This window comes from Tympanuchus pallidicinctus, unplaced genomic scaffold, assembly GCF_026119805.1.
Source record: "Tympanuchus pallidicinctus isolate F22 unplaced genomic scaffold, pur_lepc_1.0 scaffold13, whole genome shotgun sequence".
In the NCBI taxonomy this organism is placed as follows: Eukaryota; Metazoa; Chordata; class Aves; order Galliformes; family Phasianidae; genus Tympanuchus; species Tympanuchus pallidicinctus.
Genome location: NW_026294648.1, coordinates 14,883,597 through 14,909,327, shown reverse-complemented (window position 1 = coordinate 14,909,327; position 25,731 = coordinate 14,883,597). Strand labels below are relative to the sequence as shown.

Here is a 25,731-nt window from a genome sequence, read left to right as displayed (position 1 = left end):
TCTGTGAAATGAATTGTGTCATTTTTGCAGTGCATTCTTGCTCAGGACAGAGCTTTGGCAGAGGCTTTTATAGCGCTTTATTGTATCATCTGCAATTCTAACTGGAGTGCTTCTTCCTTGACTTTAGTCATATGCTGTCTATGCTCTCTAGATTATCTTCTGTTTAATTCCAAGCAGAATTAAGCTGCTATTTTGATGCACATGAGATTAAGAGTGCTTTAAGTCCTCCTGTGTCAGGTATACCAGTTGCTTTAAATCTTCAGATTTAAGGTCTGATCCTGCAAATGCTGACATGTTGTTTGGTTGTTTAGCTGCTACTCCATTAGGCGATAGACATAGGATGAATGCTGTCAGATTTGCCTACTTTGGTGCAGCTTCAACAGGCAAATGTGTTTAAATGCAAGAATGATTTGCTACCTGATAGTTCTTTTTCTCATGTCTTTGAAGAAAATATCTTCTGGCATCACTTGAGCTGTGCTCTTCTGGCTGTGTTCCTCCCCTCCCTGCACACTGCTGCCTTGATGCACATCCCTCCTGTTTGTTTTCTGTCCTGAATCTCTATCTATGTACCCAGTGGTGACACAAGGCATGGCAGGAGATGTTTTAGATATGGGAAGGAGTTGCTTGGACAGAATGAGAGTCTGAAAACAAATCTCCCCCCATACAAAGATTTGATGCTGCATTTTTTATGCATGGAGAGCTCTGGAATCACTGTGGGGTAATAGTACTTTGCCCAGCCTGGTGAATCCCATATTCCCAGCAGCTTTGCTGCTGCAGGGGAGCGATGCTGGCAAAATGCCATTGCTGGTTGGGTTTTTCCCCAAAAAGTGCTGGTGCAGAGGCCCTGGGAGGAGCAGGCTGTTCCCCCCACCTCCAGCTGCTCCCTGGGCAGGACCGGTGCTATTGGCTGGATTAATTTTTTGCAACGCGCCTCCCTGCTATAAGTGTCGAAGCAGCAGCTGTCCAGCCAGGGGCTGGAGGCTCAGCCCTGGACTGAAGCTCTCCCACGTCCTGCCCACAGCACAGCTGCAAGGGGAGTGTGCTCCATCCCTTCCCAGCTCCAGGCTCTCCAGCTGCCAGTAAGCACATGCCTCTGTCTCACTCTTCTTGAGCATCCTCGCTGAGCAGGGAGCGTTTCAGCATCCTGCGTTCCACAGGTCTTTGGATTTCAAGGCTTGTGCTGGTTCTTTTCTCTGCCTTGGGGCTGCTTGGCTGGGGAATTGGCTGGGAAAGGCTGGGGGAAACGGGAAGTCTGCGAGTGCAGAATGTACTTCTAAAGCACTCCTTTTAGAAAAGTTTCCTCATGGGAAACTGCCTCTGCTTCAGGGATGTTTTGGTTGGGGGATTTATCTAAATTCTTGCTTCTGATTTCTCTTGCATCTTCTTTCTCTGATGTGTCTGTTCCTCCCCCCCACAAGGTGATGGCTTTGAGAGTGCAAGCAACCACTACGTATAAATAGTGCTTTTCTCTGCTTCCCAGCCGAGTGTCGTTTGGGAGCGCTTGCAGTGGGCAGAGCTGTGTGTGAGCTGTCAGCAGGGCTTCTCCAAGGCAGGGAATCAGCTGTGCCTGTTTGAAGTGGTTAATAACAGCTGGGGAGGAAATCAGCAAACCAGCCACTGTTCTGTTGGCAGCTCAGGTGATGCGATGTTCTTGCAAAGATAGGAGTTATACCCACTGCCCTGAGGGAGAATGCTGCATGGGACAGAGCCGGGGAAAATGTGGAAATGCCAGCTTTCAGCTAGTAACTGTCACTGCTCTCTTTCTATATTGTGAAGTATCAACAATTGCAGATTTTCTAACAAGTGGCACTCACAGCTGCTCCCATCTGAAAGCAAACGCCTTTATCTTTACCCAAACACTGCGCCCTCTTCTCTATCTGTATTTGTGGAATCACTCGGATGAGTGAAACTATTCACTGATGTGTTTGCAAGATGGGTGTTTCTGTCATCAATCTTTTCTTTAGCAGCTGCCCACAAGATAAGTTAATGCATGAGATTCTGGTTCAGCTCGCACTGCGTAAGCTGGCGCTGGTCTGTGGCTTAGATATGAATGGGGTTGCTTTGTAAATAGCACACGAAAGGGAAAAAAAAAGATTAGAGCAATCCATCTATTAATTAATTAATGACAGGAAGTGCTTTTTGTTTAAAAAAACTTCACAAAGGAAACTCTTTCAATTCTTAAGCTATGATGTATGAAGGAAATAGCTGATCAAGTAACCAAATATGGCTTTAAAAAGGGAAGTTGAAATGTTAATGATAAAAGCACCCACATGCTTCATTGCAGTGACAACACCCTCTGTATTTTTTCCCCTGTTCCTGAATGCAAACCAGTTCCTAATTTCTCCTTAAGGAGCCCAGCACAGACAAATTCCTTACTGAGTGATACCTGCTGGAACAATGAAGGCACAGGTGCTTAAACCAAGAGTTCAGGGCAGCAGAAATCCAACTGCTTCAGGTCTGGAACTGGAGCTTGGAGGGACCCTGTCAGAGCTGGGGCTTACAGCTTCTGTCTGAGTTGAACTGCTTTTGGGGAGTTTTGGCCAGGAGAGATCTGTCAGATTTTGGGCTCTTGGAGTGTTTCTAACAGAAGTTATTCCCTGCTGTGAATGATGGCTGGCCTCCACCTACGCTGGTATAGTTCTCTGCCTGGATGTAAATAAAGGCAGCTGTTCAAAAGGAGGCAGTGTTTATGGTACTCCAATGCTTGAATATAAACACTCTCCAGCCCATCTTGGCTGGCCTCTATTTCGGAAGCTGCCTCTCCATCGAACTGCACCATGAATGGAAAATGGAGATGTGTGGCACGGGGCGGCTGGCGGAGCTCTGTTGGGTCCGTGCTCATGAAGGGGAAAGGATGGTGCTGCATGTGTGCTAGCCCTGATCTAGGCTCATATTCTCTAAATGTATTGTAGTACAGTCTGTCTGTTGCACTAGCATTTAACACAGGCTTTAAAAAACTCTGTTCCTTGTCGCAGGGAAGAAAAATATTCCTTTTTGTATAATACCTTGTGAAAACATGACGTTCCATGGTTCCTGGGTACCAAGGCTGAGCGATTGCCCTCTCCATCTCTGTCTTGGAAACTTGTACTTGCTGCCAGTGCTGTGAGCACGCAGCTCCTAGCACACTGAGGCTGGGGCACGTGCTCCAGTGGAGATAATGATGATGTGAGCCAGGAATACTGTCACCTCCACAGCAGTGACCTATGTGAGTGATGCACTTTTGAGCTCAGTCCCACTTTGGGGACAGCACTGGGTAATTTAGATAGCAGTGCTGAGATTTCAGATATAGTTCTCTAACTTCAGTTACGTAGAATTATTTTTGCTTGAGAAGGTAATGGAAATAATGTCTATGAAAGAAATGTTTCCAGACCTGACCTGTCCCTTTTTTATTAAAAAACACGCTGTAAGTTGTACAGTCAAAATGCTTCAGCTTCATTCATTGTGACTTTTTTTTTCCTTCATTTCTCTATTATGGAAAACTCAGACAGGGAAGATAACAAAGTTAAAGTGTCTGAGATCAGATATTTCATGTCTGACTTTGGCAGAGGGAGTGTGGGAGGAAGAAAGAGACCTCATGTTTCATTTAGATACCCTGATTTGGAGAGGAATTTTAACCAGATGGCTCTTGAGACAAGAGGACTCTAAAGGATTAAATGCTGTTTAGATAAATGCTTTGTTTCCACTTCTGCAGCGTAGTTGTAGGAGAACTGTGCCGTATTTTCTGGCTTCAGTTCTTAAACCCCGAGGCTCTGGCGAAACCCTGTCTGCAGCACTTGGCAGTTTGTAGGAGCAAAGGCACTGGGGTATCCCTTGGGGTCAGACATGGATACAGCCCGGCATGCTTCAGCTCTGACCCGCGTGCCCTGCTGCTGTTGGAGGCCAGCAGCAAGGAGCCAGCCCCAGGCACATCACATCCTATGGCAGGACAAGGCTAGAAAGTCTTTCAGGGCTTAGGAGCTATTCAAAAGCAGGGCAAGGCTTGCACCATAGGCGTGCTGGAGTGAGATGCAATGTATCCTGGGTGAGGCTGCACAGGGTTCCCGTCAGTGTGGGAGCTGCAGGCCAGGATGGACGCAGTGGTATTTAGCTGCGTGCCTGACTGGAAACTTTAAGGCAAAGTTACAATTTTGGTTGGAACGGCATTGCAGAACTGCATTGTTTTTGCAAATATGAAATTTAAAACCTCTTAACTTCAGATTGCTTGGACAAGAATGGCATTTTCAGAAGATCCACTCGTTTTGGGGTGTGCCTGCTTTGAGCTGAGCCTTGTGCTTGGTGCACTTTGGGGTGGCTCTCTCCTGTGTGGTGGGAAAGAGCTGGAGATGGAAACCTCTGCTGTCTCCTGCCTGGCAGAGTTGCCTGCTTGGCACACAAGTGCTCAGCAAGCAGCTGCTAACTCAGAGGGATTAAAGTGGTGGGTGCATTTATGTTCTGCCGGGATTGCGTGTTGTCATCCAGACCTCCAGTGAAGAACAGGAAAAGACCATTCCTGCTAGAATAGGCACTGCAGGGCAGCTTTTCCACATCCCTGTTTCTAATATCCTTCCACTCGTGGAAGAGAGGAGACTGACATCTGCCTCACAGGAGTCTGCCTGACAGGTTTGTCTTAGGGTTTAACAATTGCAAATAAAGTGTTTTGGAGCCAGCTTACTTCTTGCTGAGCTGTAGAACCACAGTAAAACGAGTTTGTTCTGACATCTATCTGTACATTTGTGATGTATATGGGAGGAAGAACAGGAGAAACAGCTGAAAAATGCTTTTCCTTCTGGAAAATCCTTCCACTTGTGTTCAAGACATTGGAGACCCTGATGCTTTGGGATGGGGCAGCTTTGGATGATGGTTGACTCCAATGGCATCTGTGTCCTGAAGTGGTGGCAAGCACTTGTGTGTGCTGGATGTGCTAAGGACTCCTTTTGGGAAGCAGTTGGTGCAGAGATGGACAATCCACTTATTTTGCTTTAGGTTCTTGCAAGCTGGTTGTAGTGACAATGCAGTTGCACCAGTATGCAAGCTCTCCTGTGTGACACCCGTGTTCAAGCAGCAAAGAATTCAGAGCTTCTGGCAGAGCAAGAATTGCTTTCCATTGTTTTGTTTGGACAGAGGCAGCAAAAAAATAAACCACCAACAAACACTCAATTCTCCAAGGTTGTATTATGAACTCGAGTGCTGGATGTGCTTTTCTTCCCTTGCTAAGAAAAATAATGGTCAGCACACTAAACCCACAGCTGCTCTGGCCCACTGTGGCTCCTAGTTGGCTTTTGTGCTGGGATTTGGCTCCCAGCTCTTCCTTAATGCCTTCAGTGGGGTATATTCAGTTTTCATAGACTTCCAGTTGTCTCTGGCCACAGTCCCCCCAAGAGTAGCTATGAAACCACTCAAAACACAGCTTCTCCATCCCTGATAGTGTCCTGAGGTGGGTGACTGAAGGGTAATGTATTTGTTATAAATTAATGCCCCCAGCTGTGGGAACCATTTTGAGTTGGCAGGCTGCTTGCATGGCATTTGTTATTTGTTTAGCTTGGGATTGGCTGCCTCTGGCAGTTGTTACCACTAGCTGCCTTTCTTATCTCTTCTTTTCTATAATAAACACTGGAGCAAAAGCATGGAATTAGTCACTTCTGAGGCACTGCCTGCCTTTCCAGCTTCTGTCTTGCCATCTTGTTTCTGGACCTTTGAGCCTCTTCCACTTCACTCTGCACCCCTTAGCTTGCTCCTGTCTGCATATCAGAGAGCTTTTTTTAAACATCCCATCTGTGCCATCCCCAGGACTACCTACATCCCACAAGACAGGCAGCCATGGTACAGCTGTGTGCAGTCCTGCTGGGCCCTGTGTTATTCAGTGCTACTTACCCAACCTGGTGATGTGCCACACGAGCCATCTGGGTGATGTCCACTCAGATGAATGACCTGCAGGGGCTCTGTTAGGATCCTGATAGCATCCCAGGGGCTTGGCACTACATCCTGCTCTTCTGTACACATTTACCATAGTGCTACTGGTGGTTTGAGACAATGCAATGCAGGCAGCACCTCCGGAAGCACAGGGCTCTGTGGTTCTAATCCAGTCCTGATGTAGATGTATGAGCAATTCCTACTGATTTGCTTGCACTTCAGAATTCCCTGATGAGCTCTAGGCGTTGTCTTGACCTGGCCGTGCTTCCAACAGTTCCACAGGCAAGGCAGTAATGAGCAGCCGAGGGTGCAAGAATCCCTCCCTCTCTCTCTGGTCTCATCTCACTTTAAAAATACACAGAGCTATATATCTCACTCAACACATGCAAATGCTGTTTCCTGTCTACCCCTGCTCTGCTGACTGAAAGCCAGTCACGCTTCCACCCTGGAACAGCCTGCCAGGTAAATGCTGCTTGATGGATAAAGCATGTCAGTGCTGCCTCTGGAAGTAGCATGGGAGCAAGACCAGAATGCAGCCCATGCTCACCCCATGGAGGCACAAAGTTGCTTGGCAGGAGTTGAAGTCTCTTATTTTGTCCTAATTTTCATGAGCATGTCACTTACCTCCTGCTGAAATCTTCCCTTCTCCTTTGTATGATCCAACCTGTAGCCAAAAACCACCATGGTGACAAACTTTGACTCTGGATCTGCCTGTGAGGTGGGACGTGTCTTTCCCAGGAAGGGGGCACAGCCTGTGTGCTTCTGTTTGGGAAAATGGGGCTGGGAGCTCAGCTGCAGGTTGCCTACTTGCAGGGCTTCCAAATGTTTTGTCTTGCAGGACTGAGCCCGTCTGGGTAGGGTCTTTCTTGCAAAAACACATTCAGTAAAATGAACAGAAGCCCAAAAACCCCTCATGAAATGTATGATGCAATTTGTGCAATTTCTGAGCAGTATCATAGATTGGGTTTGGGTGCGACAGAGAAATGGGCATCGCCGATTTCTTTCAGTACTCTGCAGGCAAATACAGTGAAGTTGGTCTTGCTTCCCTGGCTTCTCCCTGCCCTTTGTGCTGGTGCTTGTGATGATGAATGGGGGGAAAATTCTTGCCCAAGAACATAAGCAGGCAGTGGATCCTATAACAGGCTTGTGTCCTCATGGTCCTGCCTTGTGAAATGGAGCTGAGGAGAGCTGGTGTTAGTGGAATTGAGAGGGTCAGATACCTGTTTTGGGAGGGATTTCTTGATTTCTGCCTGAGGAGGATTGTGAGCAGCCTCTTTCTGGCTTGTTTTGCTGTTCCAGAGGTGACTGACACCTGCCCACCGCCTGGGACAGCCCGAGGCTGCTGTGCAGCAGCACCTGAGCTCACACCATGCCACAAACCTGCTTTTTGCCATTTCATTTCACTGGGCCAGGCTCACGGTCAGCTTTTCCCCTGACCTCCCGTGCTAACACAGCCCATCTCCATAGCAATGGCTGTAAATACCGTCCTACGCGCTTTTGGACACGGTGTAGTGACACTCTCTGTGTACTTCACTCAAGGCTGAAACAAACAACCAATAAATCTGCTATAAACCAATGAGTAACTTGTTTTGGTTACCAGGGAGATTGCCAAGTGCAAATGCAACCTGAAATAGCGATGAGCTCATCCTCTGAGCAATGCCGGTGCCTGAGCTGGAGCAGCCGGATGGAAGGGGAGCCAGCGCCAGGAACGCTGTCTGCTCAGCCGACATTTGGAAGCTGTGTGTGCTGCTTTGCCAGACTGCTTTTGCCTTGCGAATGAGCTTGTGCAGGGGATGGGGCATGGGGCTGTGGCTGAGCACAGGCCCTCGCAATTCCTGGCGATGCAGCAGTGGTTTTCCTGGTGGGACTGTGGGTCAGAGAGCCCCGAGGGGGTAGCTGCTGCTTCCTCCCTGTATCCTCTATCTTGTGTTGGTAAAATCTGACCTACTTTCTGCAACACACCATGGATAAGGGCTTGAAGCTGTGGATTCTGCCATTATTGCGCCCTGAAGTGTTCCCAGGTTAAGTAACCAGAACAGAGCCAAGACCAGGACTTGTTTGAGATTGGTGGCAGCATATTATCGTAAGATCAAGGAGGGAAGGTTTAGACAGGATGTCAGGATGTCTTTACAGTGAGTGGTGAAGTACTGGCACAGGCTGCCCAGACAGATTGAGGATGCTCTGTCACTGGAAGTGCTCAAAACCAGGTTGGATGGGGCCATGGGCAGCCTGGTCTAGAACCACATCTGGAGGTTGGTGGCCATGCCTGTGGCAGGGGGCTTGGAACATGATGTCCCCTGGGGTCCCTTCCAACCCAAGCCATTATATGATTCTATGTTATTTCATTATGGCAGCTTTCTGCATCTGCCCATCCCTGCAGTGCCCCACACAGCACCACTTTCCCCTTTCTGGTGGCACCCACAGGGCTGGCTGCAGCACCCTGAGCCCCTGTTCTTCTCATGCCCTCAGCAATGATCCCCAGGATGGACGCAAGGCCTGGGCTCAGGGATAGAGGGAGAATTGAAGCCATGCACAAACTGCCTCCCAAAGACCCAGTTCACCGTGTCTTTAAGGCACAGGTACTGGTGATAAAAAGCAGATTACAGTTATTAACAGCACCAATACAGGCAGAAACTGAGCAACTGAAACTTAATCCTTGAACGTACTCACATGATACAAAAACACAATCTGTTCTTGGATTAATGGCATTGCTTATCCAAATGCATTCTGGAGCAAGGGACAAAGGCTGTGTCTATAAAAAGCACGTTGGTTTCAGTGGGGGTATTTTTATGTTCTGGAAGCCTTTTATTATAATTTTATAGGCGCTGAGTGTCAGGTCTCTGTGTTCTTTCAAGTCCCTTCCAGGCCTGGGGGTGGATTTTGTTAGCTGCTCTCTGGAGCCACATGAGAAATGTGCTGGGGACACAGCTGAGTCTCTTGGCACTGTGAGCAGTGCCAGGAAAGGGCATCAGGGAACTCCAGCATTTGGAGCAGGTTGGCATTTGAAAGAAGGCAATTTTAACGTGATCAGCTGTAACCAAGTGAAATTTGGGCTTGCACAGCTGGGAAGAGAACTTTGCCCAATAGCAAGGTGATGCTGGAGTCCCATCCCGTGCCTTATTATTGCTGGATGAATCCTCAAGGATTGGGAAACCTCGTGTTTTCCCCATTGCCCTGTACTGGTCACTGCAGGATAAGGGCGCTTGTGAGGCCTGGTGCAGTGCTGCTGCACAAGTTGGTTTTAAAAGAAATAAGCCACTATTTCACATCTGCTTTAGCTTTTTGATGGTTTTCTCTGGCACTTGTGTGCAATTAACACAATTAGTCATGTAGAGCAGACCCTCTATTGGTTTGATTTGGACCGTGGTTTGACAGCCAAGCAGCAATTGTACCGAGAAGGGCTGCTTCCCTTTGCAGACTGTGTTACTCATTGTGCCTCGATTTATTGTCTCACTCCTACTTGAAAAAGAAAACAAAACCATTTTTGGGCCCAGATCCAGCTGCAAAGCAGAGGATGGCTTAATGAAGCACTTAAGTGGTTGTACCAGCTCCACTTAATTTCTATGTTTAAATTCAAGCACACTTCTAAGTATCTTATTTTTCTTATCCTAAGCTTTCTGCCTGAGAAATGTAGCAGCCCACAGAGCCTGCAGTCTGAGAGCAAGCAGGGATAGTAATGCTGTGCCACTCCGCCCTGAGACCTGTGGAGGGAGCATGGGAGAGGAGAGGGGATGTCCAGCTGCTCCAGCCTGTCCTCAGGGAGGTGGGGATGAAGGCATTTGCAGCTCTGGGAAATGGGGAACAAACTTAATTCGGCAGCGTAATTCCATCCTGCAGGTAGGGTGCTCAGCTGGGGCAATGCATGCCATGGCCAAGGGCTGTGTCCCTCTGGTTTTGGCTGAAGCTGAGTTCTAACCCCAATGAAAGATGTAAGGGTATTAGTTCCTTTTTCTTTTTTTAATTTTAATTTCAATCAATGTGAACCCATGGAGAATACTTTTCAGCATAGTCCTTGCCCAGCTCTCATCTGACATGATTTCCAGGGAGACCCGAGATCCTTACTGCTTTATGAAAAATGAGATTTACATTCCTGTATCACACAGGCACTTTGAAAATATTATCCCTGGCTCCAGAGAAATGGCTCATTCATTTTAATGCCACTATTAGAAATTGAATTGACAACACTTTTTCTCAGTGGAAACTGCTCTGCAGTTAAGGGAAAGATATGCAGGAGGCACTGGTGGAGACCAGAGCTCTGGTCACTTGAGGTGTGTGTGCTTTTGGTGCAGTGCTTCTGCTGAACAAAAAGAGCAAGAGAAGGGGAAAGGAAAAGAGTGTGGGCCAGCAAACAGGGTTGAGATGCCAGTGGGGTCAGAACATTGAAACAGCATGTGGTCTGAAGGTGTGCTCAGAGAAATGGAGCTGGGTGAGTGCTGGCTTAAATGGGCCTCAGGGTGAAGAGCTACTGAGGTCTCAGGAGGCTCTCACTGTTGTGTGGGTGTTGTGGGCTTCCTCAAGTGAGCAACCTCTCCTCTGCTTGCTCTGGGGCGCATCCCCTGGCACATCCAGTGAGCGTCCATGTGAGGTGGTGCCAAAAAAAGCAGCTGTGGCTTTGGAGCCACTCCAAAGTGTAAAAGGTTTTCATTTCTGCCCTTGTGATGTGGTGTGGCTCAGCCTTTGTTGTTGGTGTCAGAATGCAAGGAAGTGGACCCTTCCTCCATTTTCATACACGCTTCTCTGGAGCCAGACATGGAACCAAACCCTCTCAAAGCCCAGGTTGCTGAGAATAACTTCTGTGTCTCACCCAACTCCATAGGCCTTACCGGAGGGGACTTTGCGGCTTTGTTTTTCCTTGTAAAGAATGCACAGCATATGTCCTGACAATTAGTCAGAGTGCCCAAAAATACCCCTTCAGCCCTGCAAGCTGATCTCCTTTGGCTGAGATGGACACAGGGTTATGCACTGTGGGGCTTTGGGAAAGGTTATTTTTAAAGATGACCACGTAACAAGGGTGAGTTGGTCCTTTCAGCCACCAGCGCCATCTAACAAGTGAAAGTGCAGATAGCAGAATGCTAATCTTGCTAGAGGTGACTGTCCCATGCTTGTGGAGATGGGCTGACTGCTCTGATAAACCTATATGCCAGGGCTGGATCCTGCCAGCTTGAAATCAGAGCTTGGGACATGGCCTTGGCACCTGTGCCAAGTTCGGGCAGTGCTTTGATGGTGTGCTGGATGCCAGGGAGTCTTCCCAGCTGGTATGCTAGTGCTAGGAAGGACATGTCCTTCTCATGAAAATGGTGTGTCTTCACCCATAGCTGGGCAGTGTGCTTCTTGCATGGCCCCTTTCTGAGAAGAATCTGCTTAGCCCATCTCACAGAATCACAGAATATCCCGAGTTGGAGGGACTCACGAGGATTATAGAGTCCAACTCCTGGCTCCAGGCAGGACCACCCAAAATCAGACCGTATGACCAAAAGCATCGTTCAGACACTTCTTGACCACCTCAACTGAAGCTGTTTATCCTCAGTGTTTTACAAGTGTTGAACGAACGCAGGATGCTCACACAGTGTAGGCTGGGAAACATTTCTGATCCATAACGTGTAGATTTCCAAGGAAGGTGAATGACCCAGAGTTCAGGCAGTGATGCAAACTAATAGTTGAACCTCTGTGCTCATTACAGTGAGCTATTTGACTTCACTGGGGGGACAGCATTGCTCAGCCAGCTGCCATGCCTATGAGAGGCAATTTGCAGTGCAGAGAGCATACTGGAGGTTGTGAAATATTATTTCAGTGACGCCTCACTAAAAGCTTGGTGAAGCCCCAGCACAAGTGGATATTTTATGGGTACAGTAAGGTTATATTGCTGTGAGTGCACATCAGAGCTTATCTCTTCTGGAATAGGCCGTCAAGCTGCCTGGCTGGGTGCTCTGTGCCTTTGCTGCACGTCTCTGCTGTTCTGTTCTCCATCCCCAGTGCAGAGAGAGAGAGCTTGTCTCTACAAAGCAGCTCTTGATTTATACACAGATGCTCTCCTGGAGCTGTGGTGTCACTTGGCTTTCAGCAGCCACCGAAGGGCTGCCATGTCAGCAACAGGTGATGGGAACAAGTGCCAGTCAGAGCGTATGTGGAGAGGAGCTGCAGAGCAGATGGAAGCAGGGAAATAAACTTGGAGCTGCCATAGGAATAGTCCTGGAACTGCTCCAGCCTGTGGATGGAGGCAGATGGGAAAAACCCAGCTTATTTCTTCCCAGTTTTGCTGTTTTTTCAGATCCCTCTGTTTCCAGCTCCATTATCACTGTGCCATTCCTTCCTGTCTGTTACTACATCTTATTTTTTTTCTCTTTTCTTATCCTTCCTTCTTTTCCCCCCTTTGTTTCTACTTGTGTTATATCTGAGTTCATGTAGGGCTAACCTGTGTGTGCCTTCTTATCAGCTTATTCCCACTTCCACTGTGCCATATCTCCATCGCTGATCCTGAAAGCTTCCCTTGGCTGGAAGAACCCAGATCTCAGTCTCTGGGCTGGAGGTCAGCACAGTAGGAAGGAAATCATCCTGGTTCCCTCTTTGTGGGACTGTCTGCTTATAGCCCTCCGAGTGCAAACACCACTCTGTGGCCCTTCCACCAGCACAGAACTGGTGCTGGGAGCAGGAAGCGCATGGAGTCAAGGCACTTGGAGAGCCAAGCACTTGGAGAGCCAAGCACTTGGAGAGCTGCATCAGCCCTAGGGATCTGTCCTCTGCCCTAACCCTGCTGGTGCTTGTGTCAGTGAGTCCAACTCCTTTGTTGCTGGCTTCCTGCAAACTTTGTCTTTAGCGAAAGGTAAAGGAGAAAAAGATGAGGTGGGGGGGAGGGGGGAAAAGAGTGAGCTCTGTTAGTAGAATTACTTTGTTCAGTTTCTGCCTCAGAAGAGCCAAGGGGAGTTTAAGATCTGCAATAGTCTGGACAGAAGGAGGGCTCCCTGCTGCAGGAGAATGCACGCTGCGCACCAGCTATGTGTGGATTTGAAGAAATGAAGCAACCCTGAATCTGCTGTTACTTGAAAAGAAGGAAATGTGTGTGCAAAGGGGCCGTGCCATTGCAGTGCTATTACAGCAGTCTCAGCCTGCTGGTCCCATGGGAAGGCTGAGAACAACCTGGGCTCTTGCTTTGCTTTCACATGGAGCAGCTGAATCGCTGCTGTGCTTTTCTGTGCAGGTTCACTGTGCATCCAAGGCAGAGCTGATAGAAGCAGGAGGTGAAGTGTTGCCCTAAGAAGTGGACAGGTGCCCCCTTCCTGCTCGTATTTACTGCTGCCTGCTTCTTTCTTTGATGATAGTGACTAATAGTTTATCAATGCCTGGGTTCCATTGGCTTTATTTAGGACTCACAGCCTGTTGAGTGACAGTAGGATGTGTGGGCAAGCTGAGACGCCCAGACCTTTTCTGGCAGGATTGTTAGGGCAAGAAAATACTCTGGAAAGCACAATGTGAATCATTTGTCTATCCGAGCAGATGACACTATGTGCCAGCCACGCTGCTCTGCAGTCAGACCTGTGCGGTGGGATTACTGTGTCCAGATCCTGCTGTGCTGAAAACCCACAGGACATACTTAATGCTAAAGCCCTCAAAACCCAAGCCTGTGTGTCCTGCTGTGTGCTTACAGCACTCCTTCCTCTCTGCCCAGCTCTGGTAGAGAGTGGTGGCGTGGATGGGATGGGAGCAGAGGCATCGTGGTGATGCTGCACAAGGCTGTGTGTTATGTCTGGCAGTGGGATGTGCTGTCTGTTGGGACTGCCCTCCTTTCTCTGGAGCATGCTGTCTTTCCTGGTAGCTTCAGCTCCATGCCTTAATCCATGGGGTGACAACATCCCTCCTTGGTACTTGCGCTGTACCTTGTACCACTGATGTGTTTAATTGCATTCAGAAGGAGCTGGGCTTGCAGGGATGAATTAGACCTGTGGGGGGAAGATGGGAATTGCTCAAGGTCAAATGGCTAAAATGAGACCAAAGAAAATACAAGAGCAGCCCTGTCTTCTCAGCAAGGCTTGTTCCCAGCCTGTCCTTGCTGTACTGGCCCAGGAGGCCACAAATTCAAGCAAAGATGGCCTTGTTATTACAGACTGCTTTTGGGGAATTGCCAGGCCGAGCTGTGCAGTAAAATGTTGCTGCAGGGAGATTCATGGTGAAACTTCATGGGTAGCAGTATCCTCTGTGTCCTGCTCCTGTTGTTTGGTCAAGCTTCCTCCCTGCCACCTCTTCCAACCCATGCCTGTTGCTGCTGCAAACACACATGCATTTGTGCACGTGAAGCGTTTTGATGGCCAAATGTCTGAGATGCTGCCACGGCACAGCTGGACTGCAGCCATCTCTGGGTGGGACGAGGCAGTGCTGCAGTTCAGAATGGGGAGCAAAGATTGCTGTTTGTGATTGAAAACAGAGGGTGTCCTGGGGAAGGAGAAAATGATAGCCATGTGGGAATGTGTCAGCTCTTTTGTAGGGAACTGGAAAGGTGTGAGAGTGGTTAATGGTGCTAACTTGACATGTATTGCCAAAAAATGAACTAATGTCTGTAAATATTACACCATGCACTGCAAGATTAGCACAGGAAAATACCAGTTGTTGCAGTTCCTGTTACCATCTGAACTATGCAAACAATTTGCAAGAGTTTATAGGTGAGCTGGAGTAATGTAAGGCTTTTCCTAGCCAAGGGATTTTGGTGTGCTTGTCTTTTAGCACATTTTCCAGCCTCAAACTGCTACACGAATGGGTCGTGCTGGGCCGTTCAGGGACAGCATGCTGGCAAGTGTGATTTTTCCAGGCAATGTTGAAAACGTGAGGATGCTGGGATGATGCTGACCTTGCATGTGTACTGCGTGATACCCGTACAGCCTGGTGCTGGGCTGAAGGCTCTGTGCACCCTGCCCCGTGGCAAGGAGCTTGCGGCATCTTTGGTGGGGAGCAGAGATGTGCCGGCGCTTGGCTGCTCAGAGGCCAGACGGCATTGAGTTGGCCTGTGAACAATAAACACTGGCTGTCAGGAGGTTAACTGCCTTTCCCACGGCCGTGCACTGAGTCAGTGTCGAAGCAGGATTAGCAGCTGGGCGGCCCTGGCCGCAGCCCCGAGTGCAAACACTGCTGCTGGCTGCGTGACCCGGAGCGCAGGGCCGTGGAGCTGCCTCTGCTGCCTCAGCCCAAATACCTCCGTGCAGGAGAGCCCTGCAGCACGGCTCCCTCTGCTCCCTGCCGCAGCTCAGGTGGAAGTAGGTTGTGTGGATTCAAATTATGTACAGAGTTTCGGGGGCGTGTGAGCAAAGAGAGCAGAGGCACAAGCCTGGGCTCTGTAATACCACAGTGGGGAGAGCCCAGCCGTGCTGTTAGGTGCTAGAGAAGCTCCGTGATCGTGAAACCTGGCTTTTTAAGTGCTGCTCTTCAAGGATTTGTTTGCTTTGGATGATTAATGCCTTGAACTGCTTTAGAGTAAAGGCTGGAGGAGGTCCAGGCATGGTGGTTTTACAGGCAGTAAGACCTCAGTATGCCCCTTGCCTTGAAGACAAGCCCAGATCCTTTTGTACCTTTTGGTGCTTCCCAGACTCTCAGCTATGTCCCCAGAGGTACAATCTGTGGCTGCTCTGGGCCCTACAGCCAGGGGACAGCCCCTGCGTGTGCTCTGGGGCTGATTCCTTACACTGCAGCCCTGCTGACCCTGGGGGCTGTGATTCTTCTTTTCCCTTGGGCAACAGCGGTCAGAATTAATGCGGGTCTGTTATTTAGCTCAGGACTGATATGAGACACAATCTAGCTCTAAAGCCAAGGCCAAATAGTACTAGCATGGGGTCAAGTTCCTGAGACACTCTCTGCCTTTGGGACTAATTTGGGTGCTGAGTAGTGGGGCAGGTATTTACATGTTGCCTACAGAGGTCTCTGGATCCTATTCTTCTCCCTCAGATCACCTAAAATGGTAAGAATTTTCAAGGGGGATTAAGGTTGTGATCTCTGGGGAGGGGAGTGGACATCTGGTAGGAGTCCTGTCCGTATTAATAGCCTTCGTTTAAATGTATGTTATCAAACGGGGCAGCTTCTGATCAGCCAAGAGTCTGTGCGCTCTCTTGCCTGTGGCTTTGGGCTGGTAATCATGGCTTTCCACAGGCACACAGGTAACGTGGACATGCTGCTGTCTGCACGTGTGTGGTGAATGGGGAGGAAAATTTTGCTAAGGGTGTCCAACTCTAAAGAAATAATTCTTTTGAATCTGGTGTTCAGTCTCTGTAATCAGCAGCTTTGACTAATGGTGGTGAATGGGACTAATGGTGGCAGCATGTGGGAGCAGCGCTGGGAACAGAGTAGTGAGGAGCACAGGTGGCAGTGGCTTCATTGATCTGCAGCGTGCATTGGATGTGCTTTGTGCCTGCTGCTGTGGGAGGGCTGGGCTCAGCTGCTGTTTGAGGGAAAACTGTGAGAATGGAAGATGGCACTTCACTGTGCAGTGAGTTTGTTGTGGCATTGCTGCCCTGAGCAGCGGAACTCCCAGCAGAAGCCCAGCAGGTAAACCCAGCTGGTTTGCACTGCTCTAGTGGGAGGTTTTTGGTTGCTCTCCTTTGTGTTTATCTTTTAGATGACCAGTAATATGCAAACCTAATTTTTCCTTCCTGTTAATGTTAATGTTGAGGAGGCTATTTTGCATGTCCCCTTTGCACGCTGATATGTTGTGTCTTCCTACCGGTGCCTGTTCCCCTTTAGCTCTGCAAATACGGAGCATCCTAAGGTCTTTGGAGTTTTGAAAAGCTTATCTGGTTCTTAGAAGCTAAGTTCCTGTGTGTCCAGCATGTACTCACATTCCTGAATTGCAACATGCAATTGCAGTGCTATTGCATCTCTCAAATGAGATGCAGCCCAGGGGGTGGACATGCCCTGGGGTGCAGGGCTGAAGCATCATTTGGTATTAGAGCATCACTTTATAATACTTCCAGGTGTCTTTGTCATCTTCCTCAGTGTGGATGTTCTCTGGTGCGGGGACCAGGCTCGGTTGGGAATTGGAGTGGTTCTAGTCCAAGTGCTACAAGCACTAATCACAATTAACACACACACAGCATTAACGTTATTTTTATTACGCATGTGTTTCTCGTTGGTTGGAGGTGGTTCAGGCACTACACTGAGATGAGAGAGAGCTGAGTTCCAGTTTCCTATTTTACCAAACTCACTGGACAAGTAACCAGGGTTGCTCACAAAAGCACTGCATGCTCTAGCTCTTTGACAATCGATACAAGCTGGAGTAGCCAGCATCCAAACTGGGATAAGCTGTGCAGATGAAGCAATGAACATCTATGATACCTGAAGCCTTGTGCTCTTATCAGAGGGTGCAGAAACACCCCAGCCCTCAGGGCTGAGCAAGGGACCTCTGTCGAGCCCTGCTGCCCATCTTGCCAAGTAGGTGGATGCAGCAGCATCTCCTGAACCAAGGGCAGGGTCTACCTGCCAGCACAAGCTGTGATACAAAATGCTAGTGCTGAGCACGTGCTGTGTTTGGAGTGCTGACACCACTGGGTTTTAAGACAGTGTCTGTTCCCAGACCAGCAGGGAGCCCCGTTCCCTAGGGCATCCCCCATGGGGTGCTGCCATGCCTGCAAGGAGCATGAGCCATGCAGTGGGAGAAGACCTTGCTCCTGGGCACATAGGCATGGAGTGTAGCTGGGAACATAAACTAGAAGACAGCCGCAGTCAGGTGCCAAACAATTTTTTCTATGCTTTAACTGACTTAGGTCATTTTGAAAGGCTTAGACTTAGGCTGCCTAAAGTGCTCAGCCCTGCCCTGGGCAGTGGTGCAGTGTATGCCAGGAGCTTTGTTAGCCTTAGCTGAGCTCTGTATTAAGTGTAGAAGTGTGTGTTTTTTAAATAGCACGTCTCTACTCCCCTGGGAAACTGACAAGATTTAATAATGATAGGGATGTGCTCAGACATGGTGGCAATAGGACCGTAGGGGATGATTTTGGCAATGGCCTGAGGAACTTGGAGCTGTTCTTGTTCTAAATAAAGAAGATTCTCTTCTATCAGCAGTGTAATTTTTGAATTATAGAGTATGAGACTTGCACGTGCCCCAGCCTGGCAGCGGGAGAGCACAGATCTTTGCTCTTTACTGTCAATCCTCCCAGCAAAAACGACCTGCCAGAGATATGTAAAGCCAATGGAAAGGAATAAATGTGCAGGCACTGTGCCAGTGACCTTGAGATGCAGACCTGAGCACCTCTTTTCCTTTCTGATTAACAGTTCCCTTCTTCTAAAGCTATTCCCTGGTTCTTATAGCAAAATACACAACACTGCCTGGAAGAGTGCTGAGCACAGTCACTCAGGTGACACGCCACCAAGTGCCAGGTCCTGAGCCCAGACAGGCGGTTGTTGTCACCACCCGGTGGCACAGGGGCTGTCTGATGAGGAAAACAAAGCTGATGGAGAGCCAAAAGGCAACTGCTCTTTCCCAGTGTATCCATACCCCAGCAGAGGGTCAGCAGCCTTGGCCTCTTCCTTCCTGCATGCCACTGGAGAAAGGGGAAATGCAGCAAGTCCATGAGGTTTGAGTACAGTTTCCCTAATTGGTTTTAGAGACCACACTTCAAGTTCTTCCTTGGTGGCTTATCACATTGAAACACATTCCCAGGAGACATTAACACACATCCTGTGCTAAGTGCTTTGCTTATCAGCTATGCTTCAGATCGTTAGCAGAGTGCTGTGATTTAATTTGTTCCACAAACCACCCCAATGCCGTGTCATGGTGTACGGCTCGATGGCGGTATAAAGCTTGACTGGATGAGGAGAAACCAGCTCAGGGACCATGGGAACTGAAGGGACAGGTAGGGTTGGTGTTAATGCAATTGCTTCACTTGTTAGATCTGCATCATTTCCAGTCCCAAAGCCTGCCTTGATGCTGTATAGGCAAAGCCCTGACCACTGGCTGTAGGCAACCCCAGGGCCCACATGCTGGAGAATAGTGAAAGATGAAGGGCTGTCTGAGGGCTGAGGGGCTGCTTTTGAAAAATAGTAGATGCTCTTTTGGGACAAGCAGCTGATTTTGTACCTCTGTGTTCAGGTGAATGTTAATGTTGAATATTCTAGTGGGTCTTTGTGCCAAATGCCCCGATATTTGAGAAGGCCACTGCTCTGGCTATCCGCCCTTTAGCTGTAGCCAAATTCATTAAGGAGCTGCATTTAGACAGCAGGCTCCCAGAGCTGGTTGGAGAGGGGCACCTTGCTGGAAGCAGAGAGAGTTTCTGGAGTAGCTTTTGGGAAATTGGTGATACTTCTATCTGGAAAGTCTGAGCTCTAGGGTAAGAACAGGAAGAGGATTCAAGTATTGCAGGATTTTCCTTGAGCCCTTTATTGCGAGTCCTGCAGGCTCTGTGAGAATAGGCTTGTACTGCACTTAGCCTTTCCCCAGACACTTGCACTGTCGTCTTACTGCTCCTCTCCAGCAGAGCATCCTCTGCCTGGGACATCATCCCAGGGTGGAGAACTGTTCAAGTCTGTCCGTACTTTTCTTCCATTTCCCAAATCACCATTGCCTGGTTTTTGAGTCAAGCTTTTGGCCTGTGAGATGGCTCAAGGTGGGCAGAAACTCCCTGGGCTGCCAGACCCTGTGTTATTTGTCCGTGGGGCTCCGAGCTGCTGTGATAAATGTGTCCCATTTGGCACATGGCGTGTTACACAGGAACACAGGGTTGTGTTACTCCTTGAGCCATATGTTCACAATTACGTGTTCTGCTTGAAGGCAACCCTAAACCTGAGATCAAGAACGTTAAGATACCATTTGCCCTGGACTCTGCAACTGTGTTTCTTCTAAATAAAACCCGCTTGCTTGATGAAGCTCTACAGGGCTGGAGGTGGCTCGCATAGTTTCCATGTTTCCCAGCTGTTTGTTTGTTTCATTTCCTTGAAGCAGTACAAACACAGCCCTTGGCGTGGCTGTCAGCAGGACGTGGCCGTCTCCTGACCTTGGCCAAGCCGCAGTTCCAGCCCCAGCCCCCACAGAGCGCAATGCTGGCCAGCTCGGCCTCTGGCCCACTTCACTTAGCTCAACGGAAGGGAAAGGGAGTGAACCCAGCCCCCACCTCTGCTCCCTGGGATCATCTGTCCTGATTTCTGGAGTAGAAATGCTCCAGCTCAATCTGCAGCTCAGGCTGGTGTTGGTGTGGTCGTGCCCGGGTCAGGGCTTGCTCAGTTTGATGCGCGCTCGCATTTGATAAGCAGGAGCTTAGCAGTGATTCCATGGCTGGCAGGCTGGGCTACGCAGTTGATGGATAATTCTTGAATTACTGGGGTGGGCAGCTGCCCAAGAAGTTGTTGTGTAAGCAGGTCCTCGTGCCATAATGTGGCAGAGCTGCCCATGCAGGCAAGTGATGAGCATTGGGTGGCTATTCCCAGGATGACAGCTTCCCCAAAAGCCTGACTGCTTCCTTCCTTCAGTGCATGCTGGTGCTTCAGCTCTATCAGCAAAAGAATTATTGAACTTCCTCTTGGTGTACTGTTGCCAGAATGCTGCTGTGGCTCCGTCTGGGTATGGAGCCTGGTCTGGGCTTCCTCTGAGGAAGGGCAAAGGGGAAAGGCACGGAGCCGCTGCATTTCTTTAAGTGTAGGGAGATCTTGTTTTCTTGTTCCTTGTGACTTTGTATATGAAAACCCAGTGATAGAGACAGCTGGAAGCTGCACAAGTATCTGGCACAAAAGGCCTCAGAGAGCTGCAGCTGGCTGCAGGCTTGGGCTGGAAACATGGAAACTATTCTGCTCCGCTCTTGGTTGGCGGCGATTTCTGCACACAAATTAGGCGGTGCCTCAGCCAGGATCTCGCCATGCCTGCAGCAGGTCTGCTACAATGACCCGAGTCGCTCTGAGTGAGTGATTAGGTACCATTATCCCTGCTTGACATGAATGATGTAAATAAAAGGCTGGTGTTCTTCCTCTGAAGAAGGTGACAGGGACAGGCTGTCGTGTGGCCCTGCTCTTCCCTGAGCCATGGAGCAAGCAAGCTCTGCAGTGCTGCAAGCACAGCGGTTCATTCTCTAGGAGGCCAAGAGCTGCATTTTTGTATTTGGCCAGAGCCCATCCTGCCTCTTTATAGGCAGAAATTTAGCACTCATATCGTGGATGGCTATTAAGGGCACGGAAAATATTTGCGTTACTAAAACACTGCTTATGCTAATTGCAAGCACAGTGCTTCCAGGAGGCTGGGCGGCACCGGCCAGGAGTCAGCCCGCATAGCCTCACCCTATGGCCTGCTTTCTCTTCAATTCATGGTACTTCTCTCCCTGTGTACCAAGGAAAGTGTTCCTGATTGCTGTGACCAAACCCAGGCTGTGTACCGCAGCCAGACCCTGAGCCCAGTGGTGTGTGAGGTTATCCTGGAGGCACCTGGAAAGCTCTAATGCTAGTGCAGGTAGCAGAGCTGGCTTGCTTTATAAACCACTGAGCTGATAGAACCGTTGAGGTAGCTTTTGCTGTTCCAGAACCCGCTTTCTCTAGCAACAAGCCCTTCAGGCACGTGACACCACCACACGCTCATGGCTGAGTCATTTTTTCATCACTTCCTGTGATGCTGGAGCAGTTACCAATGCTTCAGCATTCTAAGTTTACCCCCTTCCCTCCCGCAGGGCCCAGCAGTTACAGCGTGGGCACCATGTCGGAGCGCTTTGACTGCTATTACTGCCGCGACAACCTGCAAGGCAAGAAGTATGTGCAGAAGGAGGGCCGCCACTGCTGCGTCAAGTGCTTTGACAAGATCTGTGCCAACACCTGCATCGAGTGCAAGAAACCCATCGGTGCTGACTCCAAGGTAACTGCTTGGTGCTCGCAGAGGCGATGAGAGCAAGACAGGCAGATGCTTGTTTCCCCACCCCCCGGCCCCCAATTTGTTTCCCTTTCTTGCAAGCTTCTGTGTGGAGTTTTCTTTCAAATACCCTGGCTGTTGGGCTATGCCTGAAGGAGCTGCTCAGGCAAAGAGCCAGAGGCCGTGGGGCACTGCTCAGGCTGCCTTTGCATGGGATCTGGTTTCAGGATCTCGATTCGGCCATACGAACTGCTGCAAATGCCAACTTGTCCCAACTGGCAGTTAATCCAGCCTTTGTAGGTCTCCCAGAAAACTCGTCTTCTGGGCGAAGCACTCTGGAACATAGGATATAATAATTACTATTTTTTTTAAATCAGTTTGTAAATGGTTTTGGCAGTGATAACATACACCTCAACTAGAAGGAACAGGATGACCAAAGTAGCCCTTGCTTGCAGAACCCCACATCTCAAGGTTGCTGGCTTTAAAGCACATTCTGCTACCCCAAAATCCCAAAGTGCACTTAGGCTCTTCCTAGATGTAGCTTTTTGTATGTGATGATAATTAGCACTGGGACAGTAACTTGGTTCTAGTGGTGCTCAGCAGAAGGAGGGCTTATTGCTCACTGTTTCTGATCATTCCAGGAGCTGCATTTCAAGAACCGTTACTGGCATGACAGCTGCTTCCGCTGCGTCAAGTGCTACACGTCCTTGGTCAATGAGCCCTTCATGCTGAGGGAGAACAACAAGGTCTGGTGTAGCAACTGCACTGCCACTGAGGATGCACCCAGGTGTAAGGGCTGCTTCAAGCCTATCATCGCAGGTACCAGTGCTACCAGCATGGATGTGATTACTGAGTGCTGCTCTAGGGCAAAACCGAGGCTAATTAAGCAGCAGTTAGGAGTATGGCACTGTAGTGCAAGTCTGGGGAGTAACAAAGGGGTGCAGGTTTTTACTGCTGCTCTTACCTGTCCATTCTAGACAAGGGTTAACTGCGTGGCAGCCTCTGAAACCTCATGTGGACGGTGGATTTTAGTAGACATTGTTAAACAATTTCTGTCAAAAGCTCTGCTATGTGAAACAAGATCCTCCTCTCAGAAAGGCACAACACTTGGCAAACGTGAATCTAAGAAAATCTGGAAGATCCTTACTAAAATTGGATGTAGAAATAAGTTGTGTAGAGCTGTTGAAGTCCTGTATGGACAGATCTTGCAGCCATTACGCTGCATGAGGTTACTGCATGCTTGTCACAGGCCTGAAATCCGACCTGCAGTGTTCTTTCTTTCTGTTGTAGGAGACCAAAATGTTGAATACAAGAAGATGGTCTGGCACAAGGACTGTTTCACTTGCAGTCAGTGCAAGCAAGTGATTGGATCTGGGAGCTTCTTCCCAAAGGGTGATGAATTCTACTGCGTCTCCTGCCATGAGCATAAATTTGCCAAGACCTGTGCCAAATGCAAGAATGTAAGTCCTTCCCCTTTGCCACTGCAGCTGCCAGAACTGCCTGCAGCATCTGTGTCAGAAGCTAGGAGAGTAAGCCAGTAGACAGATCATCTTCTCATTGTACTATTGCTAGCATTTCTTTCTGGAGATACTGGTGCTGCAGCTAGCAGTGTAAGAGTGCGAGAGAGCTAGAGGCTATGGCACATCTGTACTTGAGCAGGGCCTGCAGGGTTTGCTAGGAGCTAATCTGTTGAAACCAAATGTTACAAGGCTGGCACAGCCTTGTATTTGCTTTAGGGATGGCAAGGCTGAAGTGGTTTAAAGTTCTCTAGCGATGTTCTCTAGTTTGTGTATTCAAACCATAAAACAATCTTTTGTAAAACAGCTGCTGTATAATCTTACAATTGATTAAAACAGAATTGCAGAGTAATTGCAAATAAGATAAACTATTATGAAAGCTCCAGACATGCAAAATTCCGGGCTTCAAGTGTTCAAGGATGAGGAGTTCAAATGTTGCATAATTTCATTTTAATGAAAACGTTTGAGTGACCTTCACCACGACCAAGCTCTCCTTCACAACACCAAATGCCTGCTTCACCTCTCTTCTGAAACATCTTTCTTGCTCTTTTCCTCTTAGCCCATCACTTCTGGAGGTCTCACTTACCAGGAACAGCCTTGGCATTCTGAGTGTTTCATTTGCTCCAACTGCAAGAAGCAATTGGGTGGGAAGCGCTTTACAGCTGTAGAGGATCAGTTTTACTGTGTTGACTGCTACAAGGAATGTGTTGCCAAGAAGTGTGCTGGCTGCAAGAATCCTATTACAGGTATGTTGGATTTTATGCAGCTTGAGACCATGGGGTGCTTAAGGTCAGAACTCTGATCCCCAAAGATGTGCAGCTCGGAGGCCACTAACACCATAAGCAGCTGTAATATCCCAAGCCTTACCCCAGCAATTTACATGTGATCTAACTATAACTCACATGCTTCTTTACCTTTTGTACTCCTCATGCTTCTTTTACCTTTTACCTCCTCCAAAATTGCCCCAGCTGGAACTATTCACACATCAATATTAGTCTGAGAAGTGCAAGTCTAAAAAAAGTAATTTTTTTATTGCCCCGAGTGACATTTGCTGTACTTCTCATCTATTTCACATGTCCCCATTAGTTACTGGATATGAAAACCCCACAGAGCTCAGCCAATGAGGGGTGCTATCCTGTCAATCCCATAAATCTTGCATTTCAGAGCATGGATTTGAGCCTATAAGAACGAAGTAGGCTGTTCTGCCCAACCTCTGTGATCAATGTCTCGATCCATGTCCTTCACATGGATTGTTCCCTGGAGAAGGAATCCAAGGGACGAGGCTTACTGCAGCCAAGCCTTTGCTAAGCTGCCTGGATTGCATTATCACAGAGAAGCAAACCACACGGTTCAGTTGCACTTTGGGCTAGTATTTTAGACACTGCAACTGCGGTCTGCGAGACTACAGAAGCATGAGAGGCAGTAAGAATGGGATCTGCAGCATGGTGGGCTAACCCAGCCACGGGAAAAGCTACTATCGCCGTCCTATAATTGTGTTCTCTCCTAGCAGGATTTGGAAGAGGAACCAGTGTGGTTAACTACGAAGATGAATCCTGGCATGATTACTGTTTCAAATGCACAAAGTGTGCCCGTGGTCTGGCCAACAAGCGCTTTGTTTGCCATAATGGAAAAATTTACTGTGCTGAGTGTCCCAAACGACTGTAAGGAACAGACAGCAACTGATTTAAAAAGGATTTTAAAGGCCCGCTTTTCAAAATAGTCCTGGTAAAGGTGCAGGTTTTGCATGTTAAGAGTTCTACCTTTTTCAGTTTTAGTATAAAAACAACTAAAATAGCTTGAATAGACTGGGTATGAGTTTTGAAGCTCCTGCAGCAAGAAAGCATGTACTGCTGCAAAAGCTAACCTTGCCTTCAAGTAACTATTAGCTTAAAGGCTTGAACATGTAGATTTTAGCATTAGAAAATCCAAATACTACCATAATCTGTGTGTGGTTTAAACTAAAACAAAGCTAATTGTAAACTTGCTTAGTATAGGCTTAAGCTTGGTGCTTGCACTAAGTGGTTTTGACAAGGCATGCACCTCAGAAAGGGAGATGCAGACATTGCACCCAAGATCAGAGAGATCCATTTTGTCTTCTTGCAAGTACAGGAACATTACATGTATCACACCATGAACAGCAGCTCCATACTAAGTACCTCTGCTTCTTTACCGTGCCAAATTGCAACAAGCATACGGAGTGGCTTTATCTTACATACATATAACAACATTTTGGCAGTACAATTTAGTGTTAGTTCTAAGTTTCCATAAACTTGTTTTGTTTTTGATTTCTGCATGGTTTGCCCTAAAATTTTGCTCACCAGCTTTTTTTACATCATGTTTAATAAGGTTGTCTACATCCAATTATTAATCCACTACTAAGAAACTCTTTCAACTACTGCAGAGTGCACGTTCATTTAGAAGTGCCTTAACAATAGCTCAGATGAGCACAGCTCTCCTATCATGTCAGTGTATGTTTTATGATTTAATAAAAATGAGACTAGTGCCTGCCTGGACTCCTACAATCTGGAAAACTGTTGT

At 48.3% G+C, this 25,731-nt stretch overlaps 1 protein-coding gene across 5 annotated transcripts; it reads left to right on the top strand.

Moving 5' to 3' along the window:
• Window positions 1–937: 937 nt before the first annotated feature.
• FHL1 (four and a half LIM domains 1) lies at window positions 938–25,715 on the top strand. Of its 5 annotated transcripts, none has more exons than XM_052673317.1 (6): window positions 938–1,079; window positions 21,501–21,682; window positions 22,318–22,495; window positions 22,967–23,136; window positions 23,753–23,939; window positions 24,701–25,715. In XM_052673317.1, exons 2-6 carry the CDS (start codon window positions 21,527–21,529, stop codon window positions 24,856–24,858), a joined length of 849 nt encoding a protein of 282 aa, XP_052529277.1. In that variant the 5' UTR covers window positions 938–1,079; window positions 21,501–21,526; the 3' UTR covers window positions 24,859–25,715. The 5 variants fall into 5 exon arrangements, with proteins under 5 accessions (XP_052529277.1, XP_052529278.1, XP_052529279.1 ...); XM_052673318.1 differs by lacking the exon at window positions 938–1,079 and adding an exon at window positions 12,564–12,655; XM_052673319.1 differs by lacking the exon at window positions 938–1,079 and adding an exon at window positions 12,691–12,709.
• Window positions 25,716–25,731: the final 16 nt, after the last annotated feature.